This window comes from Leucoraja erinacea, chromosome 18, assembly GCF_028641065.1.
Source record: "Leucoraja erinacea ecotype New England chromosome 18, Leri_hhj_1, whole genome shotgun sequence".
Taxonomy (NCBI): Eukaryota; Metazoa; Chordata; class Chondrichthyes; order Rajiformes; family Rajidae; genus Leucoraja; species Leucoraja erinaceus.
Genome location: NC_073394.1, coordinates 20344602 through 20369998, shown reverse-complemented (window position 1 = coordinate 20369998; position 25397 = coordinate 20344602). Strand labels below are relative to the sequence as shown.

Here is a 25397-nt window from a genome sequence, read left to right as displayed (position 1 = left end):
CTTACATTAGGACAAATGCTTACAGAGAAAATAGACGGTAGAAATATTATTATTGTTTAGTTTAGTTTATTATTGTCGCGATACCGAGGCAGGGTGAAAAGCTTTTTATTGTGCGCTATCCAGTCAGTGGAAAGACTACATGATTACAATCAAGCAGCCCACAGTGTACAGATACAGGATAAGGCATAATGTTTAGTGCAAGATAAAGTCCAGTGAAAGTCTGATTAAAGATAGTCTGGTGGTCTCCAACGAAGTAGATGGGAGGTCAAAACTGCTCTGTAGTTCGTGACAGGACGGTTAGGTAGCCTGATAATAGCTGGGAAGAATCCTAGTGGGGCTTATGGGGTGTTGGATCAATCAGAGCTTTCTCGGATTAGAAATTAGCTCCAACGTGATCTACCACGCACAGTTCTGTGACGTTTCTCAGGTTACTTTTGCCTCAGAAGGAGAGAAATGTTTGTGCTGAACCAAGTCTTGTTCTTGCCCTTCCTTTACTTTTCTTTCCCAGAAGACACAACGACCGACGATCACACTCAATTAACAGCGGATGAACTGACAGAACAAGCTGTGGAATTGAGAAAGGATCAGGTTTGGTGGATAATTTCATAGCTGAGGGCTTGGGATGGTGCGCTGTATTCAAAAATTCCACCTGGCAATCAAAAAAGCGTGTTAGGTTAAATTGTGATGGTGTGTGTGAGACTCACCTAACTACACTTATTTAGTTCATGTCTCCCAATTCTGTTTTGCAAAGGCTCAATGACAGGGTACTGATTCTGGATGATCAGCCATGATCATATTGAATGACAGTGCTGGCTCGAAGGGCCGAATGGCCTACTCCTGCACCTATTTTCTATGTTTCCATGTTATGTCCAATTACTAACACTATTGTATGAAACTAATATTTCTCATCCAGTGACCCAAGAAGCTGCAGATACTGGAATCTTGATCTGAGCACAAAGGGACTCAGGGGGTTAAGCAGCATCTGTGGCAGGATTGGACAGACTGAAGAAGGGTCCCGACCTGAAGCATTGTCTGTCCATTCTCTCCACAAATGTTGCCTGGCCCGCTGCTTTCTTATATAGAATTTGTCCGGCAAAATTCATTACTATCTTCCATGGATCACAAATGTCCATGAATGTGTATTAATTCTCTGCTTACAAATATGATAAGACCATCTCATAATGTGACAATCATAATTGAATTTGCAGTCTGAAGATTTGTCATAATTTTCAAAACACGGACCTCAACATTCCAAAAAAGGTCATTTGGGGTATTATTATGTGCAGTTCTGGTCGCCCCATTACAGGAAGAATGTGGAGGATTTGGAGAGGGTACAGAGGAGGTTGACCAGAATGCTGCCTGGATTCGAGGGTATGAATTACACGGAGAGTTTGGACAGACTTGGATTGTTTTCTCTGGAACGTTAGAATTCAGGGAGCTTTGATAGAATTATATAACATTTCAGAGGCATAAGAGAGTGGATAATCAGAACCTTTTCCCAGGGTGGAAATACCCAACCCTATAGGGCATGTTGGGTGAGACTGGAAATTTAATGGTGATGTGCAGGGCAAGTTTTCTACACAGAGTGTGGTGGGGGTCAGGAACACCATGCCAGGGGTGATGGTGGAGACCGATACGATCGTGGCATTTAAGAGGCTTTTAGATAGGCATGTGGAAATACAGGGAATGGAGGGACATGGATCATGTACAGGCAGATGAGAACAGTTTAACTTGGCATCATGTTCAGCACAGACATTGTGGGCCGAAGGGCCTGTTCTTGAGCTGCACAATTCTATGTTTAAAAGTGCCAGCATTCTCCCCAGAACTGTTGGAATTCTGGTACAGAAGTGCCTCCAAGTTTGGGATTCCCACATATGCTTGCCTGAATGTGAAAGTGCCTGTTGTCCACTTCCCCTGGTGATTTCCTGACTAATCTCCAACATGGAATACGCCACCACCACCAAGCAAGATTACAATTGCATACTCTCACCGGAAGAGTTGTGGGCATCGACATAAAGAAGTTATCGTGCAGTATTTCACCTATATTTAGCTCAAAGTAATTTCAAAAAAGTGAGACCATTCAAAATTTCTGTGTGTGATGAAAAGATGCACAATAAGTTGAAAGTTACAGTATTAAAATGCACAAATATTTGCAGGTAGAATGTTAAGCTGTATAGACGCACAAGACGTTGCAGGTAAAAATTTGTTCAGCATTGCATAAAGGTTAATCAATTTTCTTTCCCAGTAACTGATTCTCTGCTGTCGGTCTGGCGACCTCACGAAGAGTTGTATCACATCAATATTGGTGGGTGAGCCACTGCATCCTCGTTCATTATCCTAACTGCATTTCTTTTCTTTTATTCTTAGCAATTGGTTGGTTTTATCAATACGAAGGCAAATATCCCAGCACACCAAAGGTAGAGGGTGGTAATGGTCTGAGAACTTGCTCTGGTTTATTCTTTGTGGACTGGTATTGTTTGTGTTTGTATCTTTCTCATTCTGCTATTTACCTCTGCAGTTTTTCGTGAAAAAGTTATTTCATCACTTTGACGTGGCATATCGAATGTCCGGGGAAGTATAAGTTCATAGGTCTCAGGAGCAGAATTAGGCCATTCGGCCCATCAAGATTAATCATGGCTGATCTATCTTTCCTTCTATTCCTATTCCTCTGCTTTCGCCCCATAACCTCTAACCCTTACTAATTAAGAATCTGTCAATCTCTGCCATTAAAAATATCCATGGACTTGGCGCCCACAGCCGTCTGTGGCAATGAATTCCACAGATGTTCTCTGACTAAAAAAAATGGACTCCTCATCTTTTTTTTAAAGTAGGTGTTTTAATTCTGAGGCTATGGCCTCTGGCCCTAGACTCTCCCACTAGTGGAAACATCCTCTCCACTCTATCCAGGCCTTTCACTATTCGGTACGTTTTGATGAGATCCACCCTCATCCTTTTAAACGCCAGTGAGTACAGGCCCGGTGAGTAAAGGCCCGGTGAGTACAGGCCTCAAATGCTCATCATGAGTTAACCCTTGAATGCTTGAATACCTGTGTTTAATAATCAAAATCATTAGACGATGTAGCTGACTTAATGTCAAAGTGGGAAGTAAAGCCATAGGGTTATCTAATTTGTAGAAACAAGGAACTGCGACGTTGGTTCATGCACAATAGGACACAACGTGTTGAAGTAACTCAGCAGGTCAGACAGAAGCTTTGAAGGGAATGGACAGGCAATGTTTCAGCCTGAAGAAGGGTCCCGACTAGAAACATCAGCCTGAAGAAGGGTCCTGACCCAAAACATCGCCTGTCCATTCCCTTCAAAGGTGCTGCCTGACCTGCTGAGCTACTCCAGCACTTTGTGTTTTAATTCAAAGCACAGCTTTGCAACACTTCACGTACATTGTGACTCTGACCTGAATGCTGTGGTGCTGCTATTTTTTGCTATTTTTGGTTCTCTGACGCGATCTTTGGTTCGGTTCTGTTTTCTCCTCACCTAATATCATTGCTTGTCAAAATCGAGTGTTTTTCTTTTAAGAAATATAGACAAATACATCAACTTTCAGTTTCTGTTTTGTGAATGCCTGCAGTTCCTAGTCACCTGCTCCCACCTGCTTTTACCCTGTTCTGATGTTTCACATCCTTGCATCCCATATTATCCCAGCCATATCACTAGCGTGGGGATCTAAATGAGATTGTCAGCCACCTCAATTACCATTTTGAAAGCTTTTATGCAAAGTATGAGACTTGCATGGCAGAGTAGAAACTGAATTTCTTGATGAGAGCTACATTTTCTTTAAGTCGTAGAGTATCATTGAGCTTTCTTTTTCACAGTAATGAAGGTTTATTGTTCAGGAAGGAGCTGCCGATGCTGGTTTATACCAAAGATAGACACAAAATGCCGGTGAAACTCAGTGGCTCAGGCAGCATCTCTGGAGAAGAATAGTGAACATTTAGGGTCGGGACCCTCCTTTTCAGACTGAAAGTAGAGGTGGGGGAAATAAACCTTAGGAGAGAAAAGGGGCAGGGCCAGCAGCAGATGACCTCAGGAAGGGTGGCAATCCAAAATACCCATTTGTTGGCTGGGGAAGATGGCCCATTTATGGACTAGTGTAGATGGGTCACCTTATTTGGCATGGATACATTGGGCTGAAGGCACTGTTTCTGTGCTGTCTGACTTTATGCCCAAGTCTTTTTTAAAGAACTGCAGCATATTTTTACACATTCTTTCATTCATTGTGAAAAGTTGAGCAGGTCCCAATCATGGATTCTCCTAGATATTCAAAGCTTTCTAATTAATTCATAAATGAAACACAAATTGCTGGAGTAACTTAGCGGGTCAGGTAGCACCTCTGGAGGCAAATGGACATACGACGTTTCAGGTCGCGACCCTTCTTAATTAAAAATATTTAAATACTGCTTTGAACTCTACCAAAATCTATTATTAATAAATAAACATGGCACTCTTCCCTACACTTTGAGTGCTCCACCAGTTTTGACCAATCCAGCTAAATGTTAACAGTTCAATAGCTAATTAATTGCCCAGCATAGTATATGAGATAGTGCCTCTCTGCTGACCTCTGCTGTCAGTGTTTAGAAATGTCAGGTAACTTTCACTAAATGTAATTATTTTTCATCTTTAGAGATATAACCATATAAACCATATAACAATTACAGCACGGAAACAGGCCATCTCGACCCTTCTAGTCCGTGCCGAACACGTTGACACGGGCCATTGAGTATAGAAGTTGTGAGGTCTTGTTGCAGTTGTATAAGATGTTGACGGGGCCACATTTAGAATATTGGTCACCATGTCTTAGGAAAGATGCTGTCAAGCTAGAAAGTGTACTAAGAGGATTTACGAGGGTGTTGCCAGGACTCGAGGGTCTGAGTTATAGGGAGACGTTGAACTGGCTGGAACTTTATTCCTTGGAGTGCAGGAAGATAAGGGGTAATCTTGTAAGGTGTATAAAATTATGAAAGGAATAGATTGGGTAAACACACAGTCTTTTGCCCAGGGTAGAGGGAATCGAGAACCAGAGGACATGAACAAAATGTGCAACAAAATAAAATGGCTCAATGACATCAGGTCAGTCCAATCATTTTTTTCTGGCATTTGTACCAATATAACTTTGGCCCAGATAACGCCGTCTCTATGTCTCAACAACTCCATTGGAAGTAACTTTCCCTCCACAATCTCCTCAGAACCTTTCTGGTCTGGACATTAACATCACCCAGTTAGTGTTATTTTCCCCAAGAAGTTGGAACATAAGATTTAAAGATGTTAAAATGATAAAGATCACCACTAAGAATCAGAAAGTCATACAGCGTGGAAACAAGGCCCTTTGGCCCAACCTACACACTCCGACTAACATCCCCATCTATACTGGTCCCACCTGTCTGCATTTGGCCCATTTCCCTCTAAACCTATCCTATCCATGTACCTGTCTAAATGTTTCTTAAACATGACAGTACCTGCCTCAACGATCTCCTCTGGCAGCTCATTCCATACACCCACCATCCTTTGTGTAAAAGCACAAGTTGTCTCTCAGGTTCAGGTTCAATCTTTCCCTCCTCACCTTAAACCTCTGGCTCTCTACCCTGGGCAAAAGACTGTGCACACGATCTATTCCTCTCATGATTTTCTACTCTTCCATAAGATCGCCCTTTATCCTAGCCTGCTCAATCTCTCCCTTTAACTCAGGCCCTTAAGTCCTGGCAACATTCTTTGCACCCTTTCCAACTTGACAACGTCTTTCCTAGAACATGGTGACCAAAACTGAACACAATGCTTTAAGATGTTAAATGAAATGGTATTGGTTATTCGAGGAATTGTGAGCAGTAAACTCTGCGTAAGTCCGAATGTTTGCAATTATTACCTGAACTGGCACACATGGCCATCCTTCCCCTGAATTATTATAGCTCGATGCTCTGTTCAATTGAAACGGAACCAATAACTCATCAGTGGGACAAGAAGGCAGGAATAGAAAATTTAAAATATTCGGAGCTACTCCTCTGTCTTTTAAATGGCCTTTTTACTTTTGGTTTTGCATGGGTTTGCCAATGAGCATTACATTTTCTGTGTTTTTGCAGATATTTTATTGTTTTACTGTTGCTGTGCTGAGTTCAATTTTGAGTGCAGTGCTTGTAACTGATGGTTTTTCCATAAAAGTGTCTCCATATTTCGAACGGTATGAACATTGAATTTCAGGTAACTGACCTGTTAACATCTCTTCCCCCCCCCTCATCCCCTCTTTTCCCTATGCCCCAGCTGGATTCACACCCATCTCTCTCCCTCCCCCACCCCCACCCCTCTATCCCTCCGCCTATATTCCTTCCTCTTGCTTCACAATTTGCATCTCTTGCACTTGATCTCACACTCTTTGTCTCTTCATCTCTGGCTTTTGTCCAACCATCTATCTATCAAAGTCCCCCCTCAACTGTATCCACCTATCACTTGGCAGGCTTTGTCCTGCCTCCACCTACTTTTTCCCCACCCCCTTCCCACCACAATCAGTCTGAAGAAGGGTCTCAACCCGAAACGTCACCTATCCATGTTCACCAGAGATGCTGCCTGAACCGCTGAGTCACTCCAGCACTTTGTATTTTTTGTTTAATCTCTGCATTAACCCATGTCAGAAAGAGAAGGAGAGGAAGAAGTCCAGGGCTGAGATATTATTTGACCAGAGGAAGAATAAGAAGGAACTGGAATTTGAACAGAAACTTGCAATAGAGAAAGAGGAAATGTTGGAGAAAGAAAAACAATTGAAAATAAATCGACTTGTCCAAGAGGTACATTGGAACTGCAGGTGGTCAGATGAACGTGCATGTAATTGCAATACTTACGTAGTTGTCAGTAAATTTAGAAAAAGGAAATGGTCTAATTCTATAATCAAGGACTTTTGGGGGTGAAATTGTAAATTATTTATTAGAAACAGCATTTTAACGTACATAACATATTATTTGTAACCTATTGTATCTTGATAAACCATTCAATATCTGCTAGGCTGTTAAATAAGAAGTATCATTGATAATGCCAGCACAGTGGTGCAGCGGTAGTTGTTGCCTTACAGCTGCAGACACCCCGGTTTGATCCTGACTACGGGTGCTGTCGGCGTGTATTCTCCCTGTGACCGCATGGGTTTTCTCCGGATGCTCCGGTTTCTTCCAGCATTCCAAAGACGTACAGGTTTGTAGGTTAATCGGTTTCTACAAATTGTCCTTAATGCGTAGGGTGGAACTAGTGTGCGTGGTGATCATGGTCAGTGTGGATTCGGTGGGCCAAAGTGCCTGTTTCTGTGCTGTATCTCTAAAATAAACTAAAATCAACTTAATTGTTGTCAGCAAATTCACAGAAAAGAAATGGTCTAATTACATAATAAATAGACTTGGGGGGGGGGGGTTGTATTATTATTAATTAGAAACCCCATTTTAACATCATAGAACAAATATATGCATAGGATAGTGTGTAGGAGAGTGCTAGTGTAGGATGATCACTGGCCAGCATGGACTTGGTGGGCCGAAGGACCTGTTTCTACACTGTATCTCTAAACTAAACTAAACTTAAATAGTTGTCAGCAAATTCAGAGAAAGGAAATTGTCTATTTGCATTTTTAAAGGACTTCTGGGGGCAAGATTATTATGTTTTTAATTAGAAAAAGAATTTTAATTTATTATATAACAAATATATTATTTGTAGCCCACTGTATCTTGATAAAGTAATCAATATCAGCCAGGCAGCCAAATGAGAAGCTTCCCTGATAATGCCTAAATATTAATCCCCAGGAGAGGGCAACATGCCACATATGTTGGGAAAAGGATAGTTCAGGACTACACTGTGTCATTGGGGGCTTTGGGGACCTCCTCTGCCAAATTCGAGATATAGGTGGCAAATAGCCGGGGCTAAACACAGATCCTTGCGGAAGTCCACTCATCAGACAACCTTGTTTATTCCTCATCTCTAAATTAAACTAAATATCTTCTTCCCAACAACCATTAGATGCTTGAACACAACAAAACACAAACTAAATAGTGGACTGTTTTGTTTGCAAGCTTTTTGCACTAATATTGGGATTTATCTTAATGGGTTTTTTTTTGGTTTATCATGTTATTTATGAGTGCTGTGTTTACAGGCCTCTTATGCTGCTGCAACTAAGAATTCCATTGTTCTGTTGTTGGTACATATGAAAGGTTTAGGGGGATATGGGGAATATGTGGACAGATGGGAATGACATACGCTAGGCACCTTGGCCGGCATGGACAAGTTGGGCCGAAGGGCTTGTTTGCATCCGATAGGACTATATATTTAGTTTAGTGATGCAAGAGTGGCCCACCGAGTCCATGCTGACCATCGATCACCTGTACACTAGTTCATGGGTTCTGGGGGCAGAATTAGGCCATTAGGCCTATCAAGTCTACTCCGCCATTCAATCACGGCTGATATATCTTTCCCTCTCAACCCCATTCTCCTACCTTTGTCCCATAACCCCTGAAACTAGTTCTATCTTACACACTAGGGACAATTTACAGGGGCCAATTAACCTACAAACCCATATGTTTTTGGAACTGTACAGTCTATGACTGTAAACATTAAACACTCAATCCCTGACTAAATTAAGAAATGTGTAATAGACAGTGGAGAAAAAAATTGAAGTGGGTAGTTGATTAAATGTGGTCGCCTTTCAGTAATGTTCACCACACAACAGCAAGAACATTTACATATATAGCAATCTGTTGAAGTGTCTAGAGTGAGCTAAGTTATCGGTACATTGCCTCAGGTCTCTGAAACAGAACGGGAAGATTTGGAAGAATCTGCAAAAGTCCAGCACTGGGTGGAGAAGTTGTGCCAGACTCGGTTAGAGCAAATCTCTTCAGCAGATAATGAATCCCTTGAGGTAATAGTAGTGTGATATATCCAAGAATTCAGAAATCTGTGCACTGTGTGAGGCACTTGGTGTTATTATTTTGAGTAACTTGGAGGGGAGGGGAGGGGAATGGAAATAATTCAACAGCTAATGAGGACAACCTTATTGTGATGACTTGTCAATAAAACTATGACAAGTTACAAAAATTGGAAATCTCAAATTAGCATGGTCTCTTGGTTTGGAACTTTTGGGCAGAAAATGATCATACAATTTAGATACCATTAAGATTGATGTACTTTTTTTTCTCTTTCTTTAGAATATTTCAGCCTGAAATGTTAACATATATATTAAATCCAGGCCCTGTTTACCAGGTTTAGTTAGGTACGAATGTAATTAGGGAATAGGATTACTAGAGTATATTTCACACACAAAGAGCTGGTGTAACCAGCAGGTCAGGCAGCATCTCTGGAGAACATGGATAGGTGACGTTTCAGTTCAGGACCCTTCTTCAGACTAATTGTAGTTGGGGGTGAAGAAAGCTGGAAAGAGTTGGGGATATACCTGCTTTCAAGAAGTTCTCCAATCAACCCGAAGAAGGGTACTGGCCAAAAACATCACCTATCCATGTTCTCGATGGGTGCTGCCTGACCTGCTGAGTTATTCCTGCACTGTGTGTCTTTTTTTGTAAAGCAGCATCTGCAGTTCCTTATTTCTACAATAAATTTCAGGTTTCTTCATAAACAAGTAGGTAGGAGGATCGGCATCGTGAAATGTGTAGACACAAGGAACTGCAGATGCTGGAATCCTGAGCGAAACACAAAGCGTGGAGGAACTCAGCAGATCAGGCAGCATCTGTAGGAGGAATGTACAGGCGACATTTGGGATTGGGACCCTTCTTCAGACTTGTGATTGGGTATATTGAATAGGAGCAGACAGCCAAGGTAAATTAGGTCAAATCTGCGCCATACCAATCAGAATATGTGTGGATATAATTAAGAATAAGTGAATTTAATGAAAATAGGTGAATCAAAATGATAGGTTGATGAAAAACTAAATCAGTTGGAGGACAAACTAAAATGGGCAATGATCTTGGCAGATTTTCAAAAGAAAACATTTAAAGCAAGTTCAACAGACTGCAAGAAAATATGTCCTGCATAAAAACCATGGCTAAAACCTAAAATGAGATCTATGAATGAATAATCAGAATGAAAATATGTGACCATAATGAGAGAGGAACGTACTTGGTATCTGGACCACAGCAGAGGTGTGTTCAGAGATTAAGAGAGAAGACAAAATGAACTGGAAACAAAGTATTAAATTGTCAAGGAATCAAAAACAAAATGAAATGATCAATTAGAGTGTCAGGATGATTGATTAGTAGGACGGGATGTTACAATCCCTAAGGTTTTTCACTACAATTGACAGTTGGTATTCTTGGGGATGACCACTAGATAATTTTGCTACCAATCAGATACATCTTCAGTTGTGTACCTCAACATCACTGGGTGTTTCGGCCTTTTATCACAAGACACCATCAGTCGAGGCAGGCCCACTGCAGGGAGATCAGACCTGGGTGTGTGTCTTATGGTTAGCCTCTAGATGGTCACGTGGCAGCCCAGACAGCATCTTTTCTCTTCAGCCACCGTCAGTGACTGCTCCATTCGGCTTTTTTTCCTTCCATCTTCCTCTCTACCACTGACTGTAACTGGTTGGGCTCTGGACTTGTGTCCGTTGGTGGGACAGTACTTGGTTGAGTTTCGCCTGGGGTGCTGATACCCTGTGGACTGCGGTGGTTAACCTGCCACTGGGCTTCACTCCACTGACTTGGCCTACCTCTTAGAAAGTAATGGTCAATGCGAGGCCCCACACCAAGCTCCCTCAGGCACTTTTTCCTGCCCTTCACTGATGTTATCTTTTCTCAGCCACAGATGCAGCTTTGTATGAAAATAGAACCATGAAGAAAATGAAAAGTTCAAATCGCCAACAGCGATCGCGGAATGATGAGACATTAAGTAATTATCTTACATCAGTGTCTGCCAGGAAGATAAATTAGATGAGTAGAAGTCATGAATGAGATGAGAATTTGTGATGACTATTGTTTTCTTTAGGATAAGGAAGGCATGAAGCTAACCAAACACAACAAGGTTAAACTCTCTGACAAGGATAAAATGCATCCATGCTTGTTAAAAGAATTAAGTGAGATGCTACGTCACACATACAATTATAAGGGGGGAAAAGAGTCTGGTTGTGAAGAATTGGTAGCAAGTTAACATATAACCTTGAGGATGAAGAGAAAACATTTTCATGAAACATTTCCATTAACAGCAGTGGTAGGAAACCTAATAAAGTATCAACATGCTGCTGGGGTGATGGAGACAGGTACAATAGTGGCATTTAAGAGGCGTTTAGATGCACAGGGAATGGAGAGGAATGGATCACATGCATGCAGAAGAGATTAATTTAATGTTGACTTTGCGACCATTTTGGGTTCAGAATTTACTTGAATTCGTGTTTCTATGCCGCAGTAACTAGAGGGCCCACATTTTCTGTAATTGCTGCCAAAGCAACAAATGTTTGAGAAACTGGGTCTTAAAAATAATGGTTTTAGTTATTATTGGAGTGCATATTTTATTGTGTGATTTTGTGAAGTTATTAAAAGAACTGTTGTCCACAAACAGGGGTCTACTGCACCACCTCCACCTCCACCTCCTCCTCCGTCAGTATCTGTGCGCAAATTTGCCGGCGGTTTCCAGCTTCACACCACGGATCTTGACGACATCAACCTGGATCAGTTTGATCCGCCGGTGAAACGGATGCCACCCCCTCCGCCTGCGTCCCATTTTACCCCCTCGCCTTATCCCGCCAAGCCCCCGACCCCAGCGATCCCGACCCCACGTAAAAAGCCCGCTCCGCCTCCCCCGTCCTCGTCACCGCGCCACGCAAACACGGGCTCAAAGATGCCACCGATGCCACCTCCGTTGCCTCCCGCGCCCCCGCTGCCACCCACACCTCTCCCCCCGCCCCTGCCCACCCATCCCACTGCCTTCCCGCGTTCCCAAGGCACCATTCCCGAAGGAAGAGAAAATAAGTCAAATTATTACTCCCCGGACTCTGGTCGTGAATGGGAGCCCCAGAGCTTTGGGCCAAAAGCTGCATACAGTCCGATTTACAACCGGACTGGTGAATGTTCATATCCAAGCAGCCACAAGGTATTGGAAGGCAAGAGGTTTATTGTGGTTGCTGTGTGCCAACCTGTCTGCAACTATATTCTGCATCTTCCCCTTTGCTCTACATATTGAACTGTATCTATGTGTGGTAAATCTGATATGCAGCACTGCCAGTCTTAGGTAACACGCTACTTATGGAACTTGCACTTATGTAAGCAATTCATTAAGCCCACTGACGCCCATGTGCTCTCCATGTCGTAGCTGCCCCCGTGTCTCATAGAAACATAGAAAATAGGTGCAGGAGGAGGCCAGTTGGCCCTTCGAGCCAGCACTGCCATTCATTGTGATCATGGCTGATCGTCCCCTATCAATAACCCGTGCCTGCCTTTTCCCCGTATCCCTTGACTCCACTAGCCCCTAGAGTATCTAACTCACTCTTAAATCCATCCAGTGACTTGGCCTCCACTGCCCTCTGTGGCAGGGAACTCCATAAATTCACAACTCTCTGGGTGAAAAAGTTTTTTTTTCACCTCAGTCTTAAATGACCTCCCCTTTATTCTAAGACTGTGGCCCCTGGTTCTGGACTCGCCCACCATTGGGAATATTTTTCCTGCATCTAGCTTGTCCTGTCCTTTTATAATTTTATATGTTTCTATAAGATTCCCCCTCATCCTACTAAACTCCAGTGAATACTCCATGTGGGAGCTCTCCCCGTAGTCTCTGCCTTGGAGCTCTCCCCATGATCTCCACCTCGGAGTTTCCACCTGCTCTGAATCACAGAGCACCCCCCCCCCCCCCCCCCCCCCCCCAGTCTCTGGCGAATAGTATTTACACGTGTGCAACAGCACTTCCGTTTCCGACTTGTGCAACATCTAACTTATGCAAGGGTTTGCGGAGCATAATCCTTGCATAAATCGAAGAGAGCATCTGTGTGTGTGTTCGATCCTAACCTTAGATGCTGTCTGTGTGTGTGGAGTTTGCACGTTCTCCCTGTGACCGTGTGGGTTTCGTTCCACATCCCAAAGGGTTTGTAAGTTAATTGGCCCTCTGTAAATGTTCCCTCATGTGGCAGGGATTGGATGCAAAAGTGGGAAAACATAGAACTAGCGTGAAGGGACGAGCAATGGGCAGCGTGGACACAGTAGGCCAGTTTCCATTCTGTAGCTTTCTATCAATTCAAAGCCCAAATGTAGAATCTGCTGCAGGATAGCAAAGCAATTTACTATAGAGTGAATGCTGCATTTTTGGAGATATTACAGACCATTAAGCCCCTGATCAAAAGCCTGCATTTCATTTTGTGTGAAGCACTTGTGTTATTTCTGATATAGTTACTGCATGGTAAAACTGTAAATCAGTTAAATCAGTGCAGATGGGCCTTTGGCTTTCCCCTGTTGATAATGAATGTCTGTGTTGGAGTGTGAAGTTTGCGTTAAATGGAGGTGAATATTTGTTTCCAACTTTTGTGTGTGACCAGCATAACCAAAGGTAAAACTCAACAAAGTTAAAAATTAGAATGTATATATTAATGAATAAATATCTAATATTTTAAATTGGTCAACTGAACCCTACCTTTTGGTTCACTGGTCAGATGTTGCTTACTTTGAAAAGTGCATGTGTTTGAAGTGATTTACCACCAATAGTTATGATTTATATTCCCAAAATTGATGATTAATCTGTCTTTATATGTCTCAGGTCATGAGGAATACATCTCATGGTAGCAAAATCTCTTCTGCATCCAATAACCCATTGGTATGTGACAAGACAATAGCTCAAATAATCAGCGAGACCTAGTATAATCTTAGCATCAGAGACAGATCTTTGCTTTTGAACATTGGATATAGGGAGCATTTTCTCTTCTTATGTTGGACCTGGTGACACAGTGGCGTAGTGGTAGAGTTGCAGCCTTATAGTGTCAGAGACCCAGGTTCGATCCTGACTATGGGTTCTGTCAGTATGGAGTTTGTACATTCTTCCCATGACAACATGGGTGATCCGATTTCCTACCACACTCCAAAGAGGTGCAGGTGTGTAGGTTAATTGGCTTCGGTAAAAATTGTGTAAATTGTCCCTAATGTGTAGTGTGTGCTAGTTTAACGGGGATCACTGGTCGGCGCGGAATCAGTCCCTGTATCTCTAAACTAAATTTAAAGTAAACTGCTCTTGAATACATGCCACTTAATTACTGTATTACTTTTTAAAATCCATCAATTGGCAGGATATGGAAATGTTTCTTAAGAATGAAGTTTTTTTTGGGAGGTGGGGGGAAATTGGAGCTATAATAGAACCACTGTTCCCTCATCGTTCTTTTACATTGAATTGCGTCTCAATGTTAGTCTTTTAAGGTACAATGCAATTTTACATTATTTCCAAACATGAATTGCCTAATTATCTATAGTTTCTACAAGAAACCTAGACTATGTGCTGTTCCCCATTTCAAGGTCGTCGGCAGAAATGCTTAATTGAGAAAGTTTAACATATATTAGATGAATATATTTTTGAATAGGTTTATTATTGTCGTGTCTTGTGGCAGAGTGATATGGCTTTCAGCAAGTATCTTATTAAAATGGATTGTGGAATTTCTATTAGACACTAGTTCATTCACAAATACATTGTGCTTTCCCTTTCTCTCTGTCATGGATGATTGTTCATCATGTACTACACATAACATCAGCAACTTGCCCCAAGCCCACCTACGCAAACACGACCAATGGGCCCATTGGTTTCCAAACCAGTCATGCTGCCTCCTAGCCCCAGCCTGATTAAAAAAACATGGGTTAAATCGGAACTGGTAAGTTTGCTTTCTCTAATATTATCTACCTGTAAAAAAGCTCCGTACTTAACTTGTATTTATTATTCATAGATTCATGCAGCACGGAAACAGACCCTTCAGCTTGCATGGGCAAGTTGGGCTGAAGGGTCTGTTGCCGTGTTGTATGACTGAAAATGCCCCATCTACACTAGTTCTAGCTGCCTGTGTTCGCCCATGTCATACGTAAGCCATGCACCTGTCCAAATGTCTTCTAAACGTTGTGATAGTACCTGCCTCAACTACCTCCTGGGAGCTCATACCATACACCCAACAACCTCTGTATGTTTAAAAAAAAAATGGCCCCTCAGATTTCCCTTAAATCTTTCTTTCCCCCCCCCCCCCCCCCCCCCCTTAAACGTATGTCCTCTGGTTCTCCTACTATGGGTAAAATATTCCATTTACCCTATCTATTCCTCTCATGATCTTATAACTATTTGGTGTGGGATCATTTTTATACCAAAGCAATTTCTCTACATTGTGGAATTGAAGATCCCTTGAATGGAATGCTCTTCTGGGTCAATGTGTGATAAATCAGCAGTCAGGCACGCCGATTCCTAAGCTGAAAAGGAAACAAAGTGCTGGAGTAACTCAGCAGGTCAGGCAGCATCCCTGGAGAATGTGGATAGGTGGCGTTTCAGATTGGGGCCCCTCTTCAGACTGACACGAGACATCACTTATCCATGTTCTCCAGAGATGCTGCCTGACTCGCTGAGTTACTCCAGCACTCTGTGCCCTTTTGTGTAAACCAGCATTTGCAGTTCCTTGTTTCTGGATTGCTAAACTGTTCTGAAAATCCAGTGATTGCCTGCAGCTCTGGATATATCTGCTGGTGAGTGATTGGAGTCAACTGCGTAGTTTGATGGTGATGGTTCGATAGCATGACATCTTAGAGTTTCAGCCTTTCAAGATCTGTCCTGGGTGCTACTTAGGAATGAGGTTTTTAGCAAGTTGTCATGGGCTTCCCATTGAGCATGAGTTTTAAATCGATAATTCAAACACGCTTCCAATTATTGAGAAGAAAAACACAAAGTGCAGGACTAACTGAACAGGTCAGGCAGCATCTTTGGAGATCCATGTTCTCGAGATGCTGCCTGGCCCACTGAGTTACCCCAGCACTTTGTGTCTTTTTATTGTAAAGTAGAATCTGCAGTTTGTTGTAACTGCAATTATTGAGCTTGTGTTTTTTAGTCAGAGTTGTACAAGGGAATGGATCAATGCAATACTTAATGCAAAAACATGGAAATGGTGTTTTAATATTCTTTAATGTTTCATTAGTTAATACACCTACTATACAAACACAGTAAGGATGAACAGTGAGTGTCTGCAGGGTATTCTAAGGGCAATACTGAATTTTAAACTTGTTGCAGTACTCCAATGGGTTATTTCGTAAGTAACATGTCCTCGTAAAAGGGTTGATATGTTACATCTTGCTCAACAACATCCAACTCAAGAACATCTCATTCCAAAATAATTCAATGTATGCTATCTTTGCTGTTTTTAATAAAAAAACATAACTTTTTCAGTGAATTAAGTCCCTGCCCAGGACATCTGTTTTGACTGCTAAAGGTGTATTTGCCAGTAACATATTTAGAACATAGAACATGGAAAGTACAGCACGAGAACAGGCCTTTCGGCCCACAATGTCCGTGCCGGACATGATTCCAAGACCATCTCTTATCTACCTGTGCATAATCCATATCCCTATCCAAAATCCTTTAAATGCCTCCATCGCCAACCTTGACAGCGCATTTCAGGTATTCACCATCCTATTTGTAAAGAAAAATTGTCCCTCACATCTTGTTTAAATTAGCCCCTCACATTTTAAAGCTCTGCCATATAGTATTCAATTTTCCCATCTTGGAGAAAGGTTCTGACTGCCTATACTCTCCCTGCCTTTCATAATAATTTTATATCCTTCTATCAGCTCTCCCTGCAACCTCCGGCTTTCAAGAAAAAAACAATCTGAGTGCACAACCATTACTATACACGTTGTTTCCCAGTACTGTGTTTGCCTTGGAATGATTTGTAGTGAATTAATTGGTTCTATTTAAACAAATTCCCATCTTGAGTCCATAATCAAAAGCACATATCTTTTTAAACCTATTATTGTTGATGATTTACCACATTACCTACTTAAAATGATTTACTGCAATATAACTGTCTGTCGCCCATTGTAAGAATCAGTGAGTTCCGTGTGCCAGTGATATATCAAGGAGTCAAACATTTCTTAATATTAATCTGTCCATTGCGGATCCTTATGAAGTCTATCATTTAGCCGAATGATGGATGCCAAAGTTGGCTCATCAAACTGTCCTGTGTCACCTAATTATCGATAAGCCACTGAAGAAATAAATTAGTGTCAAGACATCATTCTGCGCATCATAAACTGGTTATGGACTACAAATCATCATTATTACTCTGTTCTTCTTAGGCTGACTCTTTCAGTCATTGTTCCTTATCTCTCCACATCACCATCTATATCTCAGGTTTCCCTTATCCCTAACCAGTCTGAAGAAAGGTCTCGACCCAAAACGTCACCGATTCCATCTCTCCAGAGATGCTGCCTGTTCCACTGATTTATTCCATCTTTTTGGATCTTATCGTTCAGTCCGGGGTCAGTTTGCTTCTCAGCTTGTGTGCATACAAAGGTGGATGAAAAGACCAATGTGCAATTTGCAGACACTGCCACATGTGTGATGGGAGGCATTTAGGATTAGGGTTATTATTGTCACGTGTACTGAGGTACAGTGACAAGCTTTGTTTTGCATGCAATCGAATCAACTCGTATAATACCATACATGAATACGATCAAGTCAAACTCAAGTACAATAAATAGAGCAAAGGGGAAGCTGCAGAGTGCAGAATATAGTTCTCAGCATTGTAGTGCAACAGTTCCAGGGACAAAGTCCTATGACCGTAATGAGGTCGGTTGGAGAATCTGAATTGTGCCTTAGCTTATGGAAGGACCGTTCAGAAGCCTGATCGCAGAGGGGAAGAAGCTGTTCCTGACTCTGGTGGTGCGCGCTTACAAAGTTCTGTACCTTCTACCTGACTGGAGTAGAGAGAAGGATTGAGCTGAGTGATTGTGTTTGCTGCTTTCCTGAGGCAGCGTAAAGTGCAGATGGAGTCAATGGTGGGGAATCAGATCTATGTGATGGTACTGGGCTACATCCACAACCCTGCAATTTCCTGCATGACTTGACCTAACTACCTCCTCTGGCAGCTCGTACCATACATCCACCATCCCCTCTATGGAAAAAGTTGAACCTCGGGTTCCTATTAAGTCTTTCCCCACTCACCTTAAAGCTTTGTCCCGTGGTTCTTGATTCTGCTAGTCTGAGTAAAAGACTGTGAATTCACCCTATCTATTCCTCTCATGATTTTATGCACCAAAATCATCACACCTGCGCCTCTTGCACTCCATGAAATAGAGTCCTAGCCTGTCCAACCTCTCCCTGTAACTCTTTCCAGCTTAACAACATCCTTCCTACAACAGGGTGTCCAAAACTGAACACAATCCTACAGGTGGTCAGGCAGCCTTGCACAACTGTAACATAACATACCAACTTTGATACACAATTTGTGTCAGAAGGAGCTGTAGATGCTGGTTTGTACAACGATAGACACAAAATGCTGGAGTAACTCAGTGGGTCAGGCAACATCTCTGGAGAAAAGGAATAGGTGATATTTTGGGTCGGAACTCTTCTTCAGTCAACTTGCTGAGTTACTCCAGCATTTTGTGTCGTATCTTCTCTGTGCAATACCCTGATTGATGACGGCCAATGTACCAAAGTGCTTCTTTACCATCCAATCTACCAGTGAAGTTAATTTCAGGGAACTATGCCCCTGTACTCCTGGATCTCACTGCTCTACAACACTTCCTAAGGCTTTACTTATAACTAATATTTCTCACACATGCTCTAATTAAAAAAATGTAATAACTCCGATGAGATGGATTAGGTACATATGAAACCAGAGCAGTGTTGGAGAGTATAAATCTGCTGTAACAAGTACATAAAATAGAAAGACACTTCATATTGATTTTAGCATTGTGGAATTAACTTTTGAATTCTGAAGCTTTATATTGACTGATGGAGGTATAAGATAAATACAATTGCAAGGTGAATAGCGATCTATGAAAAGTGCCAAGTCTATCGAATGATCTTCTGTTAATTCATGAAGTCATTTCCTCCATTATAATCAAATCATTGGTTAAATCACTTTCCAATTAATTATTTATTCCAATTCTATAAGTAAAGCCTTAACAATGTCATTACCAGGTCTTACTTACATAGAAACGACAGACCCTTTGGCCGACAACGACAGTGCCGAACATGATGCCAAGTTAAACTAATCTCACATGATCCACATCCCTCCATCCCTTCCATATCTATGTGCCTATCTAAAAGCCACTTAAATGCCACTATTGTATCTGCCTCCACCACCACCCCTGGCAGCGCCTTCGAGCCACCCTCCACTCTCTGTGTTCAAAGAAGGGTCGTGACCTAGAACATCACCTATCCGTGACTTCCAAGGATGCTGCTTGACCCCTTAAGTTACTCCAGTATTTTGGGTCATTCTTTGTATGCCTATCCACATTCTACAGGGATGCTGCCTGATCCGTTGAGTTACTCCAGAACTTTTCTTTGTTCTTTATAAACCAACATCTGCAGTTGCTTGTTTCTCCAAGTCTACCTCACTGAGTGAACTTTTGGTTTATCAACCCTTCATCGCCTTCAATCCCCTTTGGTAAATAATAAGGCTCCTGTCAAATAACTCGGGATGTTAATACATCAAAGTGCTGAATTTAAATTGGAGTTGTGATTCTTAATACTTTTCTCATTTCACAGCAACCAGAAATGTTAAAACGAATGGTAGTCTACAATTCGTCATTTCGTTCTAAAGGAAAGCACGTAAATAATAAGGACATTTTATCTTAATTTATTTAATTCCTTTTCTTTAGGCATGTATTTTGAAATAGATGTACAGCATGTTTGAGTTCTTCGTTTATCTCGTTTGTCCTCTTGTTCCATAAGTGATTGAAGTCTTAAAAACAGGTGCCACAGTAGCACCGCTGGTAGAGCTGCTGCCTCACAACGTCAGAGACTCGGGTTCAATCCAGACCTTCTTCAGTCTGAAGCAGGGTCTGGACCCGAAATATCACCCATTCCTTCTATCCAGAGATGCTGCTTGGCCCGCTGAGTTACTCCAGCATTTTCTATCTATCTTCGGCTTAAACCAACATCTGCAGTTCCTTCCTAAACATAGAAATTAGAAACATAGAAATTAGGTGCAGGAGTAGGCCATTCGGCCCTACTTTCGGTTACCTCCCTCTATCATCTTCATTGGATCAGAGTAATTTTCCTCTTTTGATGTTCATTATTTTTTTTCTGGAGGGGGGAAGGTGCAAGCACGATGTAAATGAAAATCTACAGAGTGGAAGAACATTGGCAAAATATGTTTAGTGCACATATGAAGGGCGAGAATGCAAACTTCAAGGGATACTATAAGCAGCATATCGAACATATTTTATCATATGGTTATTAAATTTTTCAACTATGTGGATCGCAATAAGTACAGAGGTGGAGTGGTAAATAAAACCATATCTTTCCTTTGATTGTCAGGTGGAATTACAGTCTACTATAACATTTGTGGAAATACTGTACCTCTATTATAAATTGAATGTTTTAAACCTTATGAGAGAGTTTATTTTGTCTCTGTTTCGGCTCTTAATATTTGTTTCTGATGTAAAGCAAATTAGTGTTTGATTTTAACATAGGAGAATTTGTTGCATAATCACTTTTGGTAGCAAAATTATTACCAATAATGGTGGGATTTATTAGGGAAAGTTTGTCATTTCCTTTCAAATTTATATTTAATAATATAAGTAGAGTAAATGATTGATTAATCTATCATATGCACTTATGCAATGATATTAAATATATATATATATATATATATATATATATATATGAGATGTTAATTAATGGTTTATTTTATAAATATATATAATATACATATAAACAATTGATTAAACTATCTTTTTGTGCAATGATATTGAAGATATATGTATATATTCATAAAGATATATGTATATATTTATATATTGATTAAACTACCTTATGAGCACCAATGAAATGATATTAAATAAATATATTTATTGTGGCAGCACCAAACGTGGTGAACAAACAGTTGCTTTATTCAGACATAATACGTTCGAAATACATACACGTTGGGTCCTGTAACATATTGTCATTGCTGCTGCAGCTGAGCAAGGGTATTATCTCAAGGTCAGCTACCTGTCGACTGATGATCTCCAGGTGAGATCTGCTTAAGAATCAGGACACTCCCCTTAACCCACGACGTCACGTGACAGCCCTTGTAACCACTGACCGTGGCGGCCATTTTTGTTGTTGCTGCGGTAGGATCTTTGGTGGTAGGCTCCGGGCGGGTCATGTGGGAGAGAGATTGGTGGCCGTCAAACAAGGCTCGAACCATACACATCAACCCAGATGGCCTGCGGCATACCTTACGGTATGGCCGGTTTGGCGGCAGCGTCGTTCAGCAGGGCTGGGCTGTCGGCTGCAGACATCGGGTCTCCCGAGGTTGCGTGTGTCGGGAGAAATCTAAAATCCCAATTTGAATCGTCGCGGGTCACCAATGTAGCGGCACCAAACGTGAACAAACAGTTGCTTTATTCAGGTGACAGCCCTCGTAACCACTGACGAGGGTTCGACTGTAAGTGGTCCGACTATTAGCCGATGCCACATTGTCTTTAATATCATTGCATAAGTGCCCATAATATAGCTTAATCAATGGTTTAGTGTGTGTGGTACAGAAGTTATTGTAATGGATGCAAAGTGATAAATACCTGGATATGACGTCTTGCCAAGCTTGAGTTTAATGCCAAATGTGTATTCTGTAAGAGTAACTATGTAAACAAAGTGGTCTCACTAAGTAGTTAAACCTGCCAGTATGTTCTTTAATATGGAAGAAATATTCTGATGTGCTGTTATGCTGTTCCAGGGCTTTCAGAAATATGTGGAGGACTTTGATCCGTATTCCATGGTAAGTAATACATATTGGAGAGTTAAGACAAGAGCAAAAAATAACTTTGCCAAAATGCCTTGAGGAAAGGGAAGAGAAGTAGGGGGTGGCATGGGGGTTCGGCGGTAGAGTTGCTGCCTTACAGCGCCAGGGACCCAAGTACGATCCTGACTACAGCTGCTGTTTGTATGTAGTTTGTACATTCTTCCCATGACCACGCATGTTTTCTCCAGTAAGCTCCGGTTTCCTCCCACAAGACATCCAGGTTTGTAGGATAATTGTCTTGGTATAAATGTAAATTGTCCCTATTGTGTGTAGAATAGTGTTAATGTACGGGGATTGCTGGTCAGAGCAGACTCGGTGGGCCAAAGGGCCTGTTTCCGCGCAGTATCTCTAAACTAAAAACTAAACTATAGTAAAAGCCAATGCCATAGCATTGATGTACATGGGATCTTGGGGTCCATCACATCTTGAAAGTGGCAACACGGGTATATAGACTGGTAAAGAAAGCCTATGGTATGCTGAAGAAGGAACTGCAGATGCTGGAAAATCGAAGGTAGACAAAAGTGTTGTAGAAACTCAGTGGGTGGAGTGAAAGAAATAGGCAACGTTTCGGGCCGTCTGAAGAAGGGTTTTGGCACAAAACATTGCCTATTTCCTTCACTCCATAGATGCTGCCTCACCTGCTGAGTTTGTCCAGCACTTTTGGCTACCTATGGTATGCTAGCCTTCACTGGACAGGGCTAGGTAGTCATGATGCAGCTTTATAGGACTTTGGCCAGGCCGCATTTAGAATATTGTGTGCAGTTCTGGTCACCCCATTACTAGGAAGGATGTGGAGGCTTTGGTGAGGGTGCAAAGGAAGTTCACCAGAACATTGCCTGGATGAAGGGTTATCAGCTACAGGGAGAGGTTGGAGAGACTTGGATTGCTCTCTGTGGAGGTTGCGGAGAGACAGCTTCCTATGACCAAATTTGGTCAAATGTCACCAAATGTTGATCACAGCTGCTTTTGCCTTTTAGAACTTAGAATATAGAACATAGAACAGTACAGCACAGGAACAGGCCCTTCGGCCCTCAATGTCCATGCCGAACATGATGCCAAGTTAAACTGATCTCCTCTGTCTGCACATGATCCACATGTCTCCATTCCCTGTATATCCATGTGCCTATCTAAAAGCCTCTTCAATGCCACTATCGTATCCGTCTCCACCACCACCCCTGGCAGCATGATCCAGGCACTCGCCATTCTGTATAAATAACGCATGGCAATAATAAACCTAAACCTAAAACCTGTGTTTTAAAAACTTGCCCCGCACATCTCCTTCAAACTTTGCCCCCTCGCATTAAAGCTATGCCCTCAAGTTTAAAGCTATGCCCTCAAGTTATGACATTTCCACCCTGGGAGAAAGCTATTGCCCTGGACTGGTTGAAAGTAAACCATTCTTCTTGGAAAGAGAGAAGTTGGCCAAAGAAAATAAACTCCTAACTGAGGTGCTTTTGTATTTAAGAACAATTATACAAAGTGCTGGAGTAACTCAGCGGGTCAGGCAGCATCTCTAGAGAACATGGACAGGTGACGTTTCAGGTCGAGACCCTTCTTCAGAATCATGGTTAGGTTAGGTCACATTGCGGGGGTTTTTTTTTTGTGTGTCTTTTTTATGTACTCCAACGATGCTGCCTGACCTGCTGAGTTACTGCAGCACTTTGGGTCTTTTTTTGTAAACTATCTTCTGCAGTTACTTCTATTTGCTTTTGTATCTGTTGCTCATTACACAGGAATTCAATATTTAGCCCCATCACGTACAATTTAATACAATATATATATACTAGACCAAGTGCAGACCCGTTGGGTCTGTTCCCCCAACGTGCGGTTGTGGGGGGGGAGGCGGCATGCATATCACGCATGCTAACTATCTATCCCCGCCCCACCCCCCCTATATAACGCTATTACCCCCCTTGATATTATATATATATATTAATTTGCACCCCGTAACCACCCTATCTACTGACATAGCCCCCAACTTGGTCTGTTCCCCTCAACATCGACGGTTCCTGGGGGGGGACGGCGGCATGCAGCGTCACACTCGGACTCGCAGCACAGATCCCCAAACCCGGTCACTAACGACTTTTAGTAATATAGATAGATTATATACAACAGATCATTATATAATACATTCCACTTTTCACCTTTCTGTGACTATTTAGATTTCTTCAGGTCTTTGGAGTGACGTCATAGAGAGATGATTGCAGTCAATCAAGTCACTCCTCAATTTTAATAATCCAACACTGGAAAAATCCCTCGGGGAACATAGATGAAGCAGGGGGAAATTAGCGAGTAATTAGAAACAAAAATGTCGAAATGTCCTTGGTATGTAGGCGGCGGAAAATCTCTGTTCTAAATCGCAGCACAGTATGGCCAAAAGTGGCACGGTCAAGAACAGAGTTTTAGTAATATAGATAGATATATATACAACAGATCATTGGTTGGATACATTCCACTTTTCACCATTGTCTGTGACCTTCCAATTTCAGAGACGTCTTCGTAGGTTTTTTCTGTAAATGACCCTGTCAGGGATAATGAGAGATGATTAATATTTTGGCACAGACTCAAGTCGAAGGGCCTATTTCCATCGGCATCTCTGATTTAATAATCCAACACTGAAATAAAGAAAGATGGCCCTTAAATAAAGATGAAGCAGAAAGAAATTAATCTCTGTCTTGTGGATCTGATTAAACACAGTTAATTAGTGTTGTTTTTGTGAATAGAATGTCCTTGGTATGTTTCAGTAGTATTTAGGGTTTCCATAATCCCCTTGTTTTCAAACTTTAGACTTTGGAGGGACAACAATATGTAGCAAAACAGAAGCAAGCTATATTTCTTAATGTATTTAAAATGCAATGTTAGGTGACAATGTCAAGCTGAGCACAATCAATTTTAGAATGTTTGTCTGTTCAAACACTAATCTATTCTTGATCATGCAATGAAATGATTCTGGTATTTTTTCATTTTGGCCCACCTTCTTCGTGTCGAGTCCAGACATAAGATTAGAAGTTGTTCAGCCAGAGCTGGACACCCTTCTCGGCATCTGAATACAATGATGTCTGTCTTGTGCTTCCGGTGCGTAGTGGTAGAAAGATTGGTGGAAACAGGGCTGCGATGTGAAAGCTCTATCCTTGAGCCCATTCTGGACCAATAAATATGTATTAGATGATTAATAACTCCAGATGGGGAAAACCCCCCACAAAATGATGTGTTGTTAATCACACTTAAATGCGTTTTTCAATTTCCCTTCCAACTAAAAAATCAGCAACTGAGGCGTAGTGGCTAGAGTTGCTGCATCACAGCACCAGAGGCACGGTTTGGGCCTGATCTTGGGTGTCAAAATGCAGAGGTTGCACATTCACCTTATGACTGTGTGGGTTTTCACTGGCTGCTCCGGTTTCCTCCCACATCCCAAAGACGTGTTTATTGTCACGTGAACCGAGGTACAGTAAAAAGCATTTGTTGCATG

At 41.8% G+C, this 25397-nt stretch overlaps 1 protein-coding gene across 2 annotated transcripts in view; it reads left to right on the top strand.

Moving 5' to 3' along the window:
- The window catches only part of ush1c (Usher syndrome 1C), an 89795-nt gene that overhangs the window by 43472 nt on the left and 20926 nt on the right, over nt 1-25397 (top strand). For both annotated transcript variants that reach the window (XM_055649509.1, XM_055649508.1), the window contains exons 15-16: nt 509-588; nt 21863-21904. In XM_055649509.1, coding sequence (XP_055505484.1) covers nt 509-588; nt 21863-21904 — 122 coding nt within the window. The remainder of the gene's footprint in view (nt 1-508; nt 589-21862; nt 21905-25397) is intronic.